The sequence below is a fragment of the Nyctereutes procyonoides genome, unplaced genomic scaffold, assembly GCF_905146905.1.
Source record: "Nyctereutes procyonoides isolate TBG_1078 unplaced genomic scaffold, NYPRO_anot_genome, whole genome shotgun sequence".
Classification (NCBI taxonomy): Eukaryota; Metazoa; Chordata; class Mammalia; order Carnivora; family Canidae; genus Nyctereutes; species Nyctereutes procyonoides.
In genome coordinates, this window is record NW_026575134.1 from 10,991,246 (window position 1) to 11,011,580 (window position 20,335).

Consider the following 20,335-nt stretch of genomic DNA (forward strand, 5'->3'; position numbering starts at 1 on the left):
AACTTTTTAGGAAGTAAATCTGCTTGGTGGAACTGATGTTGGGTGTGAATGTTACTAGAATTATAAAACCAAATCCCAATATCGTCTTCCATGATCTTCAAAATGGAACATTTAAAAATTTAGAATAGAGGCTAAAAGATAGTATAGGTTTATTGCTCCCCTCAGTCAATTCTGGAATTTTTCTGATGTCTGCTACAAATTCTACCTTCAACTATTCACGATCAGCCTAATTATTATTGGAAGGAGAAATACTGACCTAATGGTTTTTACATGAAGAATTGGAGGTGATAGTCTGATTTCCATGTATCATTTGTTTACTGAAATTCTAGTTCACTTCGATCTCAAATCAAGATCCTCAGTTACTCTGGACAATGGAAGCATTTTATTAGTCAAAAAGAGAGTCTATAACCATGCATGCATTTCCTTGTTGGCAGAATCGCATTGCAAAACGCAGCCGGAAGCTGGTGGACTATGATAGTGCTCGCCACCACCTGGAAGCTCTACAGAGCTCCAAGAGGAAGGATGAAAGTCGAATCTCTAAGGTAAGTTGGATCCCACTGTTGACACCACTCTCTGTATTCTATGACCTGTAGCAATTTTGCTTTTTGAAATTAAATACAAGCATGCCTCAGAAATATTGTGGGTTCGGTTCCCAACCATGGCAAGCAAATATTGTAATAAAGCAATCAAATAATTTTTTTAGTTTTCCAGTGCATACAAAAGGTATGTTTACACGATACCGTGATCTAGTAAGTGCATAATAGCATTATGTTTAAAAACACAACGTGCATACCTTAATTAAAAACATCATCTTGCTAAAAATGCTATTATCTGAGCTTTTAGCAAGTCCTAATCACTAATGACAGATTGTATAACAAATATGATAATAATGAAAATGCTGAAATATTGAAAGAATTACCTGAATGTGACACAAAGACGTGAAGTGAGCAAATGCTGCTGGAACAGTATTACCTATAGATTGGCTTGATGCAGAGTTGCCACAAACTCTAAATTTGTAGAACACTCAGTATTGTGCTGCAAAGCACAATGAAGGAAAGCACAGTGAAATGAGGTACATCTGTACTTCCTTTTTAAAGGTGGTTGGAATTAGGACAGAATTGAAAGTGAAACGTGGTACTTGTGGGCTGCTTTCCAGAATTTTTAGTAAGTTTTTTCATGTTATTGGAGAGTTCACATGGCTGACACTGAATCATACACTTTGGTCTGAGTAAACCTTGGTCCCAACAACACGGCAGGGTCAGCAAATGTAATGTGTGCCTACACTTTGTTCTGTGTTTGTGGCCCATATTTGAAGCTCAAAGGCAGATTGAGATGGAAAACCAAATCTGAAATTCTAAGACATGACCTGTGACTGTCAGGGAGTACAGACATGTGCTGGATTTGTAGAATATTCGTTTTCTTTTAGAAAACCCATTTCAGTAGCTTTTACTATGTATGCCAGTCACTTACAGATGCCAGCTGACACCTGCTAACTACTCCCTTTGCTTCCAGTCTTGCCTCCTCCTATCTGCCTACACACAGCTGTCTGAATAGTCTTTCTACATCACATATCTAGATCTGTTTCTCCACTGCTTGTCTTTTAATGGCTTGCATTGCCTATAGAAAACACATCTAAATTTCTTAGCGTGCGTAAAAGACCCGCACAACTTGGTTATGACTCAGCTATTTATCCTAAATGACTTTTGAATCTCCTTTTCCCTCTGCTCCTTCTTGCATACACACATCTTAAACTAGAGCTTCCATGACCCACACATCAGTTCCAGAGCAACCACAGTAAGAGCTGCCCCTCATGTAAGACCCCATAGGTGCCAGGCACCAGGCACATCCACGCCATCATTTTCTTAATACTCACAATACCTGTCAAGTAGGCATTACTGTCTCTGTTTTATCAGTGAGGTATCTGAGATGAAGAAAGTTAAAACAATCTCACAAGTTCACACAATTAGTAGACTGGAATTCTAACCCAGGAAATGCCACCTTTATGTACTGTAATGCCTCTCCACCCGCTTCTTTAATGAACATTCTTCAAGATTCCTTTAGAGTATCACTTTCCCTATGGAACCTTCACTGTTTCTGTACCATCTTTCCCAATAGCATGATCTGCAACAGATAGTAAGCCCTATCTTGTAATTATTTAGACTTCTTGCTAGATGGAGAATTTCTTTGGGAAGCATCCATGTCCAATATCCAGAGCATAGCAGTATATGGAGCAATATATAGCACATGCTTTTGTGGCCAAAATCTGCCAGACTACAGAAGCAACCATTGTAATAAAGTCAGTTTTCATGTCTAATAAAACTTAATATTTCACTGTTATTGAAAATAATTATGTGAATTTTATTTGTTTTTTTTGGTTTGTTTTTGAAAGAGAGAGAGAGCATGCACATGCACATGTGAGTAAAGGGGAGGGAGAGGAAAGAGAGACTCTTAAGTAGGCTCCTTGCCCCGCTGGGAGCCTGACATGGGGCTCAATCTCACCACCTTGAGATCATGACCTGAGCCAGAATCAAGAGCTGCTTGACAAACTGAGCCACCCAGGTGCCCCCCGCCCCAAATTTTGTGGATTTTAACCAGACAAATTTCTGCCCTTCTCAAAATGTTTCTTGGGTGCCATAAAGCTATTTGCATTGTATGTTAATTGCTGTTGTTGTCTATCAAAATGGCTTGTGTTCAATATTTTTAGTGTAAACACTTGTTATGTGTCATTTCTAGGCAGAAGAGGAATTTCAGAAAGCACAGAAAGTGTTTGAAGAGTTTAACGTTGACTTACAAGAAGAGTTACCGTCGTTATGGTCAAGGTAAAGTTGTTTCTGCACTGAGTGTACACATCCCTTTTAGAAAATCAAGAACAGGATATGCCTTCTCTTGTCTTTATTGCCGGTGATACCAAAGTACCGTCCAGGAGAAGTGTTCTGTTTCTGTGCTTTTCAGCATGGTAGCTACCTGCTGCATGGGTGGATTGCTGAACACTTGGACTATCGCTAGTATGGTGGAGGAACTGAATTTTAGATTTAATTTGTTTTGTTTTGATTCATTTAAATTTAAAGAGCTGTTCATGGCTCCAGCTATTACACCGATGGCACAATTTTAGACCTTGATAGATTTCTCAAGTGGAGCCCCCAAATCTCAGTTAGAGGCATTAGGAGAACTGCCCCCTAACTTTGAAATTTGCGAAGAGACCTTTTAGCTCTTTGTCAGGACTCCCTTTATTCCGAGAGGTCACCTAATCTTCCAGCTTTGATGCCAAACTTCTGCTTTTAGCTCCGACCTTTTAACCTGAACTTCATTCCCATTTGAAGTGCTAACTATTCTTCTTGCTATGGTTACTCTGAACTTCCCGTGGCATTAAGTGCATTTTCCATTCTTTGTTTTATTTTTCCCCCTCAGTGGTAGAACCAAGAAGTTGTTGGATGAAGTGGGGAGTGGGGCTTATGTGTCTCAGTTTCCATCAGCGCCTCATGCTCCCATACCAAATAAACAGAATTGTGCTTATTGTATGACCCTGCTTTAAGGCAAACCCTCTAGCCCAGCTTCCAATCAGATTGGCACTCCCCAAAACCTTCCTACATGGAAATTCTGGAGCCTTTTCATGTCCCCTAAAGTTGTAACCATTTTGAGGGTTAGAGTGAAGTTTGTCCAAAAAAATTGAATTTGTCTCAATTTAGGCACTCTATGTTTATTTTTGCATTACTAAAATACCTAGAAGAAATTTTGGCTAGTTCATGGTAAAATCAGCCTGTAAGGCATTGCCCATTTCAATGTCCAACCATATGGTCACGTCCAACCATAGCCCAAAGTTCAATATGTGTGAAATGAACTCATAGCTCATCTGAACTCACTCATTCTTTCAATATCTGCATCTCTCTTTGTGGTACTATCATTCTTGGGCTCCCAGCCTGCAAGCTGTGGCATCAGCAGCTATCAGAAGCCAGATGACCATGAAAGGAATCAATCCATCCTTTTTCTCTGTGGTCTCCTGGTCTCCTCTCTCCCTGTTCTCAGTGCTGTCACCCTTACCTTCACCATCCTCCTGTGGGTTATGATGGTGGTCTTGCCCTCACATTTGTGTCTTCCATCTCTTCCTGTATACCTCTTCAGAAGCTCTACCTTGACATCTCTGTGGTCTTCTAAGGAGCCTACTGTGTGTACCCAAAGAAGTGAGAATTTTGAGCAGTCTGAATGTATAAAACTTCTAGGGATCCAGATGAGACAGATATCTATTCATAATTTTAATTGAGTGATTCATACCTATTTAAAATCATAAATGAAATTATGAGTTTTTAAAGAAATATATATTTGCAGTCTTATATTTTAAGAAATACTTGTATCCAAAATCTTTATATCCATCTTTGGCATCCATGTCTTCATCCTCATTAAGGACACTCATCAAGTCGACCAGTAGTTCTCCAGAGTTTATAATTTTCCTCAACAGATATCCCATCCCAAGCACAAGTTGTCATTTGCATACAGTTTAGACAGTTACCCTGTTCATTTCCCCTCTAGAGGAATTTTTGTGGTCTGAAATGTCATTACTTCGTTGCTTTTAAAACTGATCTGTGCGAGAGCTTAGGTACCATAATGCTCAACACTTCCAATTATGAGATAATACTCCTAGGAAAATTGCCAAAATTGCCAAAGGACAGTTATTATTTGCCTTAATATCTATTGGGTATGTAACAAATTTCATTTTCTTAACGTTCTCTGTAAGCATCCAAAACTAGCATTGACTAATGTTCAGGCTTCTGTGTCTGCCCCAAATAGTATTTGGTCATTCAGTATAAGTACTTGTCAGAGTATCTTGTAATATGAGAGACTTTATAGGAACTTAAACACAATGGGAATATTTGAAGGACAAATTTTGGAGAGAAACCTTTCCCCTTATCTGGCCATTTGCAATCTAAATGCTTCAGTGCTTTTTAATCCACTGTCACTTATGCCTACACTCAAGGCTCTTTCCTTTGTATGTCAATCAGGTCCTGCCTTTTGATGAAGACCTAGATTAGGCCTCTCTTTATTTTAAATTTTATTTTATTTAAATTCAATTAATTAAATACGGTGTATTATTAGTTTCAGAGGTAGAGTTCAAGGATTCTTCAGTTGCATGTAGTATCCAGTGTTCATCACAATAAATGACCTCCTTAATGCCCATCACCCAGTTACCCCATCCTTCCACCCCCCTCCCCTCCAGCAATCCTCTGTTTGTTTCCTATGATTAAAAGTCTCTCGTGGTGTGTCTCCCTCTCTGATTTCATCTTATTTTATTTTTCCCTCCTTTCCTATGATCCTCTGTTTTATTTCTTAAATTCTACATATGAGTGAAATCATATAATTCTTTCTCTGATTGACTTATTTTGCTTAGCGTAATACCCACTAGCTCCATTCACATTGTTGCAAATGGTAAGATTTCAATTTTTTCTGACGACTAAGTAACAGTCATTACACACACACACACACACACACACACACACAAACACACACCCCACATCTTCTTTATCCATTCATCTGTCAATGGACATCTGGGCTCTTTCCATAGTTTGGTTATTGGGGACATTGCTGCTATCAACATGAGGGTGCAGGTCCCCCTTCGAATCACTGTGTTTGTATCCTTTGGGTAAATACCTAAAGTAGTGCAATTGCTGGGTCATAGGGTAGCTCTATTTTTTTACCTTTTTGAGGAACCTCCACTTTGTTTTCCAGAGTGGCTGCACCAGTTCAGATTCCCACCAACAGTATAAGAGGGTTCCCCTTTCTCTTCATCCCTGCCAACATTTGTTGTTTCCCAATTTGTTCATTTTAGTTAGGCCTTTCTTTCTATATGGTGTGTGTTTTTTGACTGGACCTACATTATTCAACCTCAATAATTGTGTATATTTTGTGTGATTATATGAGAGAAAAAGAGAGCTCATTTATTATTGAATACTATTTTCCAGGTATCATTTTGTGCACTTTACATACATAATCTCTAAATATCACAATTACCTCTACCCCCTCTTACAAATGAGGAAGCCAGGGATCCTGCTGGTTAAACACTTTGCCTAACACTGTAGGGTTTACAAATCCTAAAGCTGTCACTTAAGCACACTTCTGTGGTACTTCCAGTAAATTTTGATGTCTGTGTATAGGACTTCTCCTTACTGAAAAGGAGACTGTATGCAGACTTTCATAAATACAGTTAAATATAGTTTGTTTTGGAAAATTGTTTTATAAGTACATATGTTTTCTTCCCAACCGTGTTATTCCACCTTGAGATTGAAGTTAATACTTTGTGTCTTCTGTGCCTCCCTCCTGTGGTGAGATGAGTAATGACAGCATCAGTATTTAAGGAATGTGCCACTGCAGAGGTGCCTTGGGAAGAGCCTGAGAGGAAGTAATCACAGATGTAGGAGAAGGCCCAGTAGAGTAGTATCTTAAAAAGCCAAGAATGGGGCACCTGGGTGCCTCAGTTGGTGAAGCGTCTGCCTTTGGCTCAGGTCATGATCCCAGGGTGCTGTGATCGAGCCCCCTGCTCAGTGAGGAGTCTGCTTCTTCCTCTCTCTCTCTGCCGCCCCTCTGCTTGTGCTCTCTCTCAATAAATAAATAAAATCTAAAAGAAAAAAAAAGCCACGAATGGAGAGAATTTTAAAAGTAAAGGAGCACCAGGAGAATCATTTACACAATAAAGGTCAAGCAAATCAGACTAAAGGTGCATTGCTTTTGGTGAGCTTCCAGCTGATGGTAGGGTCAGAAGCCTGGCTGCAGGCACTGTAGACACCATGGCTGATGAAGTAGAAGCAGTGAATGTCGTTTTCTTATTTTGAGGATCTTGACTATGATGGACCTGAGGAATAGTTGGCAGCAGATATGGGGTGATGAGAGGGCAAAGGAAGCCTTTTAAAATAATCGTTATCATTTTGAGAAGATGGCAATGACAGCTGCAGGGTGATGTAGGACCGAGAATTTCTGGAGCAAGTGGAGGGTGAGGGGATCAAGAGAAGGTATTGGTGGAGCTGGGCACCCAGTGGGCACCCTGTGTTGAGAGGGTGCTTGCCTAATAAGCAAGATGCTGAACCTGAAGGGGACAGTAGCCTGGAAGAAAAAAGCCATTGATTTCTGAGACAGATAGAGAAAAAAAATCAGCAGGTGGAATGGAAGTGAATGAAGGAAGGATCTTGTGGTCTAGGACATGAGGTGAGGGAGGAGACCCCTGAATTTTCTCATCTTGGCTATGAGTGATGGCAAGGTGCAGGGTGTGCAGCAGAATGTACATGAATAAGCACATTGGGGTTACGAGGTCGGTGAGTTAGGAATTAGGGTTTTGCAAGGGGGTAGAGAGGGACATGGCGAGATGTGTGCCATGTACACAGTGGCCAGGGTAGGGGGCCGGGAGGTTGTACAGGGGCTGGATACGTGTGGCATGAATGTCAGAGGATCAGAGGTGAGATAGAGGAAAATTCTTCCTTCCCCACTCCATGCCCCTGGTATGTGAAGACGGGAGAGGATGCTACCTCCACCACATGGGGCTCCAGGGAAAACAGGGATCCCACCCCACTCCCCGCAGGCTTCCTTTAGGGCAGAGCCCAAGGGAGAGGGTCCTGGCCTGCACTCTGGGGCTGGGATAGTTTGGCTGTTCATCCTTTCCACTGTTTCCAAGGACAAAGATCCATCTCAATAAAGAAATTAAGTTGGTTCTGATAGCTAACCACAAGAGGCCTGAGGAGGCTTCAGAGGAGTCCTTCAGGGAAATGCTAATGTCTCAGAGCCCCTTGTTGATGAAGAGTTTTTGAAGTGAAACCTCCCAAACAGATAATACCCCATTCACAGCCTGGTACTCTGTGTATGTAGGTCTCCCTGCGGGTGATGGCAGTTTTCTATAAGCCAAGGCTGTAGTCACAATATGCTCTTGCAGTGGGAGAGTAAACGCTTATTAATTAATTAATTAATTCATTCATTCATTTATTGAATATTTACTGTGTGCCTGCTCTGCCAGATGCTGTATTAGAGGCCAGGTCTATGGTTGTGAATGAGTCAAAGGCAGTCCCTACTTAGAAAGAGTCTCCAATTCCATACGTTGAAGAAAACCATTTTCTGATGAAGTGCATCAGAAATGTTCAACACGTTTTTTTCTAAGTTAAATACATCCTAGTTGCCTTAACTTCTAAAATAAACCATAAAAATATTAGAAAGTTGCTTGATACTTTAGTCATTCCAAAACAAGGTATTTCTGGCACCACATCAATTATTTCTTTAAATAATACTCTTTTTTTTTTCCTAGAGAGAGAAAGAGAGAATGGTACGGGGGGGGGGGTGTGGGATGGGGAGGGACAGAATGAGAGAGAAAAATCTCAAGCAGACTTCCTGCTGAGTGTGGAGCCCGACACAGGGCTTTATCTTACAACCCCAAGGTCACGACCTGAGCCAAAATCAAGAATTGGACACTTAACTAACTGAGCCACTCCGGTGCTCCAATAATTGATATAAGCAAGATTGCTATATATCAGAAAACAAAATTTAAAGATAAAAGAATAAGAATTCATATTTTTGCTAGATATATCCAAGAATCAATATATTTAATAGCAATTCCCTTACAAATAAACAAGAAAAAAGCAAGCACTATGAAATGAACACAAAATATGAATAGGTGAGTCACGAAAGAAGAACTACAAATGGCTAATAAATAAATGAAGAAAATAGTATCCACTTTAATTTAAGGAATATAAATGTAAAAGTCAGCAAGCTTCTAACTCTTGCCTTCAAATTTACAAAGGTGTTGTGTAACTTCATCCTGAAAGCTGAGCGAGTATAAGGACCCAGCCTCTTTGGGAACAGCTTGGTACTCTGCTCATCAAAGCTTCTATCGTCTGTGCCTCTCACACAGCATTTATATTCAAGAAACTTATTCTAAGGAAATAGAGATGTGCACCAGGTTTTAATTCACAGATCTTTATTAGAGTTTTGTTTATCATAGTGAAAAATCAATGAAAATAAAAACAATACTCACCAATGAAATTCAACTACACCCTATGCCCCTCCTCCATCTATACCCCCATCCATCTACACCCCCCCATTTCCCATTCATCTATACTCCCTCCATCCATCAACGCCCCCACACCCATCTATACCTCCCAGTCCCATCCATCTACACCTCCCCATCCATCCACCCCCCCCATCCCTCATCCATCTGCTCCTGCATCTATTTAAATCTGACCCTTCTTCAGGACAGCCTGAGTTTATCTTCTCCAGCAGATGTTCGCAGCTGGCACAGGGCCTGTTAATTCCCCTCTCTTCTCAGTGTTTAAGCTGTTTCTGTCCAAATCTATTCATTTTTGATATTACATTGTGTATAGTCTTTTATGGTAACTTTACCATTCACATGCTGTGTTGAAATCTGCTTCTGTCATTCACCAGTGTGACAGAGCATGTGTTCACAGTTCTGCGCTCAAGTGCTCCTCTACCTGGACGGTTCATTCCTGGAGCCTCCAGAGCCCACCACTAGGCATGAGCCCACAGTGGATACAGCCTTTGTTGAGTAATTGAATGAGGGAAAGTATGAGGAATGATGGGTTGATGGGAGTCCTAGAGAAGGGGTCCTGGATTGGCACTTGAAGTGTGCCAGGAAGACTTGCCTGCAAACAGTACAGTGAGCTGGTCCCTCTGCAGTGATGTCTGAGCATCTGCAGTCTCCCCTCCCATCCAGCTGCTGCTTTAGTTAGCTTCCTCCATTGCAGGTCCTCTCCATTCCCCTGTCTCAGATATGGCTAGGGCAGCAAGAAACCATGGCCTGCAAATGGTCTGGAAGATCCTCTGCCGCAGAGCACAGGTCTGCCTGCCTCACTAGACTCTCATCTCCCAGGCTTCTGGTCTGACCCTCCCAAGTAGTTGCTATTTCTCCAATACCCTGTGCCAGGATTTTCTTCATTAATATATGGATGTGTATCTATCTATCTATCCGCCTATAGATAACATACATACAGATACATATACACACAATGGAATTTATTCAGCCATAACTGGTGGACACTGGGATTGTTTTCATATCTTGACTTTTGGTGAATAATAGTGCAGTGAACATGGCAATGCCTGTATCTCTTTGAGATCTTACTTTCATTTCCTTTAGAAATATACCCAGCAGTGGGATTGCTGGATCCAGTGGTAGTTTTATTTTTGACTTTTTGAGGAACTTCCCATAGGGTCTGCACCAGTTTACATTTCCACCAACAGGGCACAAGAGTTCCCTTTTCTCCACATCCTCACCAACACTTGTTATCTTTTGTTTTTTTTTTTTTTTTTTTTTTTTTTGATGATAGCCATTCTAATAGGTGTGAGGTGATACTGCATGATATCACTTAGATGTGGAATCTGAAAAAAAGGGCAAAATCCTAGAAATGGAAAGTAGAAATGTGGATGCCAGGGGCTAGGAGGTTGGGAACTAGGGCAAGGTTGGTAAAAGGCACACACTTATAGCTATAAGATGAATAAGCTCTGGGCATCTAAGGTAAAACATGGTAGCTGCAATTGATAACCTCTATTATGTAATTGAAATTCGCCAAGAGAGTAGGAATGTTCACACACACGATAAATATGTAATTGAAATTCGCTGAGAGTAAAAATGTTCACACACAAGATAAATGTATGAGGTGATAGCTGTGTTAATTAATTAGATTGGGGGAACCCTTCACAATTGTATACCAGGTCACCACAATGCATGCTTTAAATATCTTACCATTTTATTTGTCAGTTAAACCTCAATAAAGCTGAAAAAAAATGAAGGAAACTCAAATCAACTAGTCTTATAAAGTTAAAAAAAAAATTAAGTGGAACCTGGTAGGAATTTATTTTTTTTTATTTTTTTTTCCTGGTAGGAATTTAAAGTACAGGTTAAGCCATAGAGAAAGTAAGTCTTACTGGTGGGCTACATATAGTTCTTTTTTTTTTTTTAAAGATTTATTTATTTATTTATGATAGACATAGAGAGAGAGAGAGAGAGGCAGAGACACAGGAGGAGGGAGAAGCAGGCTCCAGGCATGGAGCCTGATGCCGGACTCGATCCTGGGACTCCAGGATCGCACTCTGAGCCAAAGGCAGGCGCCAAACTGCTGAGCTACCCAGGGATCCCCCTACACATAGTTCTTACCTATTATTTTCATCTCTGAATCTCGATTTTTATCTTTTATTTTGTTAAAATTCTAAACCACCTAATTTCATAAGAAAGCATGGTAATAATGGTATTTGTGCATAAGCAGAATTTCTTGGCAAGCAGTGCATGATTTCCATTGGTTTTCTTCCTTTTGGGTTCAAATATAGGTTCTCCACTTAGTGACTGCAAGACTTTGGACAGTTAATCTCTCTGTGCCTCCGTCGACCAGAATATAAAGGCTCACTACCCTGGGGGGTGGTTACAAGAACTAAGTGAGGGAACGTGTAAAAGTGCTTAGATGGCAACTCTTTTACAAGCTTTAATGATGATAGAACATTTGTTCATCTCTGCATATTGGAATCCTGCTCACGCAAGGCACAGTGAAACAGGAAACTGCCTCTTCTCTATCCTTTCTGTCACCTTTTAAATATTTCATTCATTTCTTTTAGAAAGAAAGAGGGAGAGAGAAAAGCAAGCACAAGCAGGAGGAGGGGTAGAAAGGAAGGGACAGGGAGAGAGAGAATCCAAACCAGACTTCATGCTGAGCATGGAGCCCCATGTGGGGCTCAGTCCCACAAACCTGAGAGCATGACCTGAGCCAAAACCCAGATCAGATACTTAACTGACTCGGGCACCACCCGGGCACCCCTCATGTCATTGTTTAAGTAAGAGGGATCCAACTGTGTACAGGCACATTCTTACTTCCCAATAAGAAGTAGTCAAATTACAAACCCCTCCAGTCTATGTTTATTCCGTATATCCAGCCTATCTAATGTTTCTGGCATCCGGGTCCTTACTTGGGGTTTGGAATCTAATAAACCAATCAGGATCCTGGAGTTATTTTTGAGAATGTCATTGAAACAAGAATACGGATTAAATCAAAATAACAAGGGACTAGATGGATTCTGAAGGATTGGATTAATACAGAGTCCACAGAGCCCTCATTTAATGCAAAGGGAGCCTATACAGGAGGTACCAGCCTGAATCCACAGTGCTGATGGGGGTGCTTACTATTAGGGACCTAAAAGTCTCACATCACAGAACACCCCCACCCCATGGCTTCAAAACGTGTTTGAGATCTTGTGCTTTTATTTGCTCAGTGAATGCACACTCTCACTTTAGCTGATGAATTGTCATTGATTGGTGGGTTTTCTACTTCCCCCATCAAACACATTTCAGAATCCAAATACATGGTACCCAAATGAGACCATGCATATGTTATGAAAATTAATGATAAACGTCTCTATCTCCAGCCCTTTACAGGACATGCATCTAAAGCACAAACTCTTAGGACAGAGACTTCCAAAAGTCTCTCTGCACTAGCAGCTTCAGTGTCACCTAGAGCTTGCTAGAAGTGCAAATCTTCCATCCCTACCTGAGACCTGCTGAATTGGAAACACACTTCCACCTGCACGTCTTAATGTGAGAACCACTGTCTCCAGGCGTCAGCTGCATTAGGAGAGGTTATGTTCTGTGCCCGCAGATTCAGGGCAAGGTCACTCAAAATTATATTAATTAATTTTATCGCTGTCCCTAATGCATTTTATCGCCATTGAAAGTAAAGTTTTGCTGACTGGTCTTTCCCTACTCTCCTTTCTTTCCTCTTTGTGTCTCCACGTGGTAGACGGGTTGGGTTTTACGTCAACACTTTCAAAAATGTTTCCAGCCTTGAAGCCAAGTTTCATAAGGAAATTGCCGTGGTGAGTAATGATGATTATTTTTACTTATGGAATATGAAATAAATGAACTTTTTTTTTCTTCTGGAAGCAAATGAAAGGATGTAGCCTTGTCACGTGTGTGTTTGTTTTCATAGTGTTACTAGGCTTAGTGCTATTCCTGCAGTGTTTTATAGTGACCACATAGTTCTATTTTGTACAGATTTTATCTCTGGATGTACAAATAGGCTCTCAGGAATCACGGCCTGTTTTCATTTCTTTTCTGAAATGCTTTTTCTCCGTGTCACTGTTGCATAGTCTTATTTTGTTTTGTTTTCTGTCGGCTTTAAAAGTTGGCATTCGGGCGACACTTCTTAGGCTGAGGAAAAATTGGCGTCAGAACATTCAGACAATCAGCAGTTCTGTCATCAACTAACGCCTTGGATGACTTTATCTCTAGCTGAGTCAATGGGAGCAGTAAGATTTGTTTCCTCTTCTGTACGCTGGTTAACAAATATATTTTGGGTTTTCTTTCAAGGTTTATTTGTGTTTGTGGCCTTTCAATTTTGATGTGAGTTTTCAATTGCCCCTTTGTAGAATTTAAGTTATTCTGAGACCATCTACTCTTTTGTAAGATTCTCGGTAGACAATTCCTTCCTTGGGGCAGTAGCCTGGATTGGCACCAGAATGACTTACAGCTCATAGACAAATGGTCTCTGTCCCTTTAGCTTTGCCACAAATTGTATGAAGTGATGACGAAGCTGGGTGACCAGCATGCTGACAAGGCCTTCACCATTCAAGGAGCTCCCAGGTAGGCCGTCTTCATCAGAGCCAAGTCATGTCCATTCACCTTTAACACAATGCTTGTTGCAATTTCTGCTGTCTGCACCGGCCTATGCTATTTTACTCATTCTAGAAAAATCTAAAACTAAGAAGCCTTTCCACATAGAGGCTGATAGCAGCCTCAGTTCTGTGCTTTTACATTTACCTTTAGCTTTCAGATTTACTCATTGTGAGCTTCCATCGTGGTCACAATAGAACTAACTGCCTTGTTCATTTTCCATGGGACCTGTCAGCAATGCTGTAAAAGTTTAACAGACTTTCTAGTCGTGCAACTGTTAACTTTCTTTAGAGAAGAAAGGAATTTCCCAGACTCACAATACTGAGTCCTCAGGCTTATCATTGGTGCTGGCATCTTTGATGAATCCATTTTGGGAAAGGAAAGAGGATGTAGGTGAGACCTCACCATTATCTTGCCTCTTAACTTGACCTCACGAACACTGCATTGTTTTGATTCTGTTGTACATCGTTATTGTGAGTATGTCAGTCAAATACACCAAACACCCAGTGATCCATGAGTTAATTGTCTACCTTTTCAGGAGTTGGCCTAACACCAGCTTTCTCCTGTGATTTTGGAATCCCTCTATTCCATCCTTCTCAGTACGTATTCAAGGAATGCAGGCTAGTGAGCCTTGGGCTGGAAGTCATAAGATCCAGCTTTCAGGTTTATGACTCTGCACTCAACTTACTTTTGCCTTCGTTGAGTGCATCCAATTAATCCTCTGATTAAAGATCTTCTTTTTTTTTAATCAACAAAAAATATAGTATCAAACTAAATGGCTTGTAAGGTAATATGCAGTCCTAATATTCTATATTTGCATTTTTAATGTCATCAACATAAACACTCATACACACACATTTATAAAAACGCTCCTGCACAGGTGCTGCCATCACCATATGTTCACATCTCTCTGGAGAGATCTAATTTTCATATTTGATATTCTTCATATTAATCACATTCATAAGAGTCTCTGCTCCATGAAATAAACATCTAGTATCTCTTATTTCTAAGGGAAAGAACATCCCTAAAAGAATACATGAAAGGACTACTGTTTCCAATATTGTATTTCAGCATCAGCTTCAAACAAAGAAAAAAATTGCAATAAGAATATCAAAATGACATCAGGTGTTTTAGCAGTGACGTACATGAAAAAATTAAGGGTTCTCCCTCATAGACACACGAAAGGGACAGCTGTGTCTGAAAACCTCAATATTGCTGAATCAGATAAACTGAGGAAGCGGGGCCATGGCCACTTAACAAGTGTTCCTTTCATTTTTTTTCATCATTCGTCTGCAGAACAAGGTGGTGAGTGGGCTCAGTGGACTCTCTGCTGAGCACAGATTGGGGCTGTGCTTCCCAACAGAGACGGTGATTGCTGGCACATAGCCTCAATCATGCGGCCCATCCCTGCTCTCCACAGGACCCATTCCTTTGAATATGTAGACCATGCTGTGGTGTATGCACTTGTTTATTTTCAGTATAGAGCTTGCTCCCTCAATCTGTAGACATTAGAAAGACTTAGAGAGTAGGATGTTAACCCAAATGCCCTCCTGGTCATTGCATTTGAGCTGGTCCCAAGCATCTCACCAGGTGCCGGGAACACAGTGGGTTCTCAGGAAGCATTACTGACCTTCTGCCTTCACACGATTGGTTTGGACAAGTCAAGGTGTCAGATCTGAGTCATTGTTTTATAAGGTGTAGAAAGAGGAACAACTAATGAATTTGTTTCCAAATATCAGAAATGACTCTTATGAAATCTTACTTAACACTATCCTGAAGATGCCTTTAGCATAAAATTTATAATTTTCAGGGTAGGTAGTTTTTCTATGGATTATGACAGAGCAAGATTCTCTCATAAATCAAAAGTGAAACTAGTTCAGCTAAGTCAGCTTATATATGGAAGATTTCTCCAGCGTCTTTTTTGGCACTGTGGAAAGAACAGGGGGTTTGCATTCCCAAGGCCTGAATACAGATCCACCAAATTGCTGAGTGACTTTAGGCGTTTTTAACCTCTCTGTGCCCCACTTTACTACCTGTAAAGTGAGGACAACGATGCATGGGTATTGTGATGGTGGGAGATAGTATGTACCAATGGGGTCTGGCACACAGTGGGCAGTAAGTGCCAGTATCAATAACAACCAGAATTAACGTAGAAGGGGGCTAGGTGACAGACAGAACCAGTTGTGCCTCAAAGATTCCTCTGCGATGGAGGACACCCTGGAGAGTAAGTGCTGTTCTTTAGAAGGCCCGTTGCTGACTCTCATGTGTTTACCTAGTGATTCTGGTCCTCTCCGCATCGCAAAGACACCGTCACCGCCGGAGGAGCCTTCACCCATCCCGAGCCCGACAGCCAGTCCCAATCACACGCTGGCACCTGCATCTCCTGCACCAGCAAGGCCTCGGTCACCTTCACAGGTAGGAAGAGATCATATATACTGGGGAGAATGGAAGAGCTGGTGGTAAGGTGACCTCATATGGGATAATCCTATGGTGCTGGGGTATTAAAAGGAGTTTCCGGCTAGGGAGACCTAGAGGCTGTAGGCATTGTGATGGGCACTAGGCAATCAGCTTATTTCTCCAATTTGGATTCCTATTTCCTCATATGCCCAATGTTTCAGTGTGTTGAGACTTCTCTCTACAGCCTCAGCTTCCTTAAGTTCATGTGCCCACTTCTCCACCCGCCTCTCACTGTCAGAAGGCCCCAATCAACCCTCCTTTCTCCCTGGACATTCCGTCCTGTGGCACTTTCTCTTCCACTCAGGGCAAGTATGGCCAAGGAAGCCATGATGTTTATATGCCACTTCACATTTTTGGTATCACCCACAGTATGTGGCACATGAGTAGACACTCAATAAAAGTGTCTGGAACTAAGGGAATGAGAGAAACAAAAAGGGCTGGAAAAGGTAAATACAGAGAAACATGACCACCCTTGTCTTCCCTACTTTGGGTGAAGATGAAATTTCTCCAGGATGACTTGAAGTCTCCAGTATTCTTCAATCTTTGAAACCAAAGACAGTGGCGAGAAGATCCACGGAATTGATCTGTAAAGTCCTTACTTCTCAAAACACTGCAGTGGAAAGTGAAATGCATGCTGTCTGTGGGTGGTCTTAGTGATTCCAGTGAAAAGCTTTCCCGATTTTAGTGTGAAAATTCTAATTTCTTGCTGAAATGAGGCGTCCGTTCTGGTTGGCTTCACAAAGTGGGTCACCCTGGTTTAACTAGAGAGGCAGAGGTGCTGTGTGTAGCGCTCAACCTGAGCTGGATGGGGTCATGTTGCCTGAGTGCTTCTCAGGGGGGCCTTTGTTTATCAGTGCTCCCCTGGCCACCAAGGTCGACAGCATTCTCAACTCAATCAGGTGGCCTCATTCCTCTAAGCATATCTGAATCGTAGTCAGTGACACATCTGTCCGTCCAGCGCCATTCGAGTGGGATGTCTACACATCTCGCATGCCGTCTTTGGCCCCAGTCATTTGCTTGTGTTTCTGATGTTTTGTAGACAAGGAAAGGGCCTCCCGTCCCACCTCTGCCTAAAGTCACCCCAACAAAGGAACTTCAGCAGGAGAACATCATCAGTTTCTTTGAGGACAATTTTGTTCCGGAAATCAGCGTGACGACACCTTCGCAGGTACGTGCCTGCTGCAGAACTGGGGTGACCTCAGAAGGGCCGTGGCAGAGGGACCCTCAGGGACCAGCTTTAAAGGTGACAGATGTTAGAGACGGGCAGTATGATTTCAGGCCTCACTCAGGTTGGCTTTAATTACTCAGTGTGTCTAAGGCATTCTCAGATGGGGGGGTGTACATATGCAGTATTTGGAAACGCTGAAAAGTGTAAAAATGAAGAATTTTAATCACCACTGAGGTCGTACGACTCTGATGTACCAACTAAGGCGTCCTGGTTTATTTTCCCTCAGGCTTTGGTTTTAAGTATGTATCGATTTTATACCACAAAATTTAGATTGTGTTGTTATGTATCCCTGACTTTTCTACTTAATCTTCCTGAACCTTTTTTTTTCTTTTTTCATGTCGTAATACTGGCTTTTCAAAAGAAAACGTATCACCAGAGTATTGTATCTGATGGATGGACCAGCCCATGATGGTGATCACAGGTTACCCTTCATGGTTCTGTTTCATCAGCACTCCTCTGAACATCAGGAGATATTAATTCATGTGTACACCCTCAATTATTTCTTCTGTATTGCTTCCTGGTAGAGAACAGGAAATTGAAACTAAGAGAGGTGAATGTTTCTAAGCCTTTTTGCTCTTCAGCACGAGTAACTATATTCATTTACATGATTTGGCGAATGGAAACACCAGCGTTTGCCCTGGTTTCAAAGGCATCTGGGTGCATCTTCCCCATCTGCTCCTCCTGCAGCCCCCTCAGTAGGTGGCAGATCCTTCTCTGCTACCCACTTGGTTCTCCCCTTGCCTCGAGAACGGAGATCCTTGACTTCCAGAGCTGTTCCTCATGCCATTGAAGCCATTTCTTTAAGAGTGAAAGTCCCCAGAAACATCCTGCCAATCTCACTCACTCCCTGTGTTCTCAGGGTCAGAAATAATAACGTACGTTTTGCAAGAGGTGTGAATGTGGTGCTGTAATTACTGCGGACATCAATAACAACACTGTGTACGGCAGGCCAATTACAATCACATCCTGTTGATAATAACAGGAATAACGTACTAACCGCAGAGAGCTCAGAAAATAGAAACTCAGAAGCATTACAGTGGCAACTGTGTCATCACTTTTAAGGGCATTTGTCAATAAGGCGCAATGCTTTTAGCTATTGTTTTCTTCCTTCTGTTGTTTGTAAGAGATGGTGAATTTGGCAAGCTGACGAGGCCTTGGCCTGTGGGTTAGCAGCTCCTTTGAACAGGGTCCTTGCACAGTGATGAGTGCCTGGACACGTGCACTTGGCTCAAGACCCCGCCATGTAGCAACAGAAGCAACTGAACTAGAGGCATCTTGGCACGTCGACCAGTCCTAAAGCAAAGATGAAGTTCAGAACTGTCTTGTCCTGTAAAATGTTCTGTTATTTGCGGTGCACTGGCTCACATAAGGGTCCTTCGTGGTAGGAAAAAATAAAAAAAGAAAGCCCTTTTTAAGATTGTGGCTCAGCACCACTTTTCTTTTTTTAGGATTTTAAAACTTTATTTGACAGGGGGAGAGGGAGAGAGAGAAAGAACGCACAAGCAGGGGGAGAGGGAGATGGGAGAGGGAGAGTGAGAAGCAGGTTCCTCGCTGGCTGAGCAGGGAGCCCGATGTGGGACTGGATCCCAGGATCGATGACCTGAGCCGAAGGCAGACATTTCACCAGTGAGCCACTCAGGAGCCTCTCAAAGCCCTTTTAAAAATCACAAATGCTAGAAGAGGCCCCGAAGCCCTTCTAAGAGCATCAACTGTCTTGATACTGTTGAGGAGCAGTGGTGGGAGAAGTCAAGAGTTGGGGACAGAGGGCGAGGAGACAGCTTTGAAAGCAGAAGTGGCTCCGGCTGCGGCAGCTGCGGTGACTCAGTTGCCTGGAGAGCCCCTGCCCCCCCACCTGGCTTGTCTTGGCGCACTTTCCATGGCCCTGGGGAGGGAAGGAAGGCGCCTCTCCACCCCGACCACCTTCTATAACCCGCTGGCTGGGTGTCCCCTCCCTCCATCAGTGTGCGAGGTAATTTTGACAGAACGAACCACCAGAGACCTGGTGGGGGTGCCTTTTTGGGCTTCACCTTCATTTATGTTGTTTTCTTTTCATTGGGTGGAGGCAGAAGGAAGTTTCTCTGTTTTTTTTTTTTTTTCCATATCTGAAGCAACATGGCACTAGCAATGGACCACACTGTGTGACCAGAAGCATCTCCAGTGACTAAGTGGCTGTTAATCTCATATCACGATGTCAAGAGAGGGCGTGAGGCAGGAATTTATGTTTCAGTCTACTTTCTCGCTTACTGAGTATATACTCTAGCTTTATTTAAGATTACACAGTTGCTGCCATTCTCTGATGCATCTTGACAGCTTCCTCGGTTGCTTGTTCCTCTGCAGGTATCCACAGAACCAGTTTGTGTTCCTTCACCCCTTTCGGGTCACATCCAGCAGAGTTTCTGAGTCAGCAGTTTTGGGGTGGGGGGCAGGAATCTGTATTCTTAACAAGCCCCCAAGCGATGCTGATGCCACTGGTCATGGGATCCCACTGTGAGAACCCCTGTAGGCCAGGATTTCCAAATTTATGGCCATGAACAAAGCACCCCAGTGACTGAACAGATTTCTTCCAGGAAAATATCTAGCTGACTTAAGGATATTTCATGATTGACCATTTATAACTGCTCCACTTAAAAATAGTATGATTTGAAGTAGTCCGTGTTTTGGGCTGTTGGACTCACACATACATCTGTGCCTGTAATACCAGATGTGTTAATTAGATTATATGTGAGGCTACGTATTCTAAGCAAATGGGCTGTCTCATCGGGGCTATAATGTTTTAGACGTGCACAGGTAAACGATGAAAAAGTTCAATAGAAATGCCAGGAGAAAATGAGACGCCAGCTGCATGGAAGCAGAGTATTGGAAGCTAGAAAGCCGAGATGTGTCTGCAAAGCATTTGTCCCAGATATGTGTATGTATACTAATAGGGAATAGTCCGTTTTCAGTTTTGTTTTGATATTTTTACAAAGTTTACTAGGTCATTCTACATTGAATCGATTGGTTTCTGTCCCCGGTTTGCTGTT

The 20,335-nt window shown here is 42.1% G+C and overlaps 1 protein-coding gene across 4 annotated transcripts in view; it reads left to right on the top strand.

Moving 5' to 3' along the window:
* Positions 1-20,335, top strand: part of AMPH (amphiphysin) — a 216,146-nt gene that overhangs the window by 145,278 nt on the left and 50,533 nt on the right. For all 4 annotated transcript variants that reach the window (XM_055300729.1, XM_055300732.1, XM_055300730.1 and 1 more), the window contains exons 6-11: positions 435-542; positions 2,734-2,819; positions 12,759-12,834; positions 13,518-13,600; positions 15,907-16,045; positions 17,127-17,255. In XM_055300729.1, coding sequence (XP_055156704.1) covers positions 435-542; positions 2,734-2,819; positions 12,759-12,834; positions 13,518-13,600; positions 15,907-16,045; positions 17,127-17,255 — 621 coding nt within the window. The remainder of the gene's footprint in view (positions 1-434; positions 543-2,733; positions 2,820-12,758; positions 12,835-13,517; positions 13,601-15,906; positions 16,046-17,126; positions 17,256-20,335) is intronic.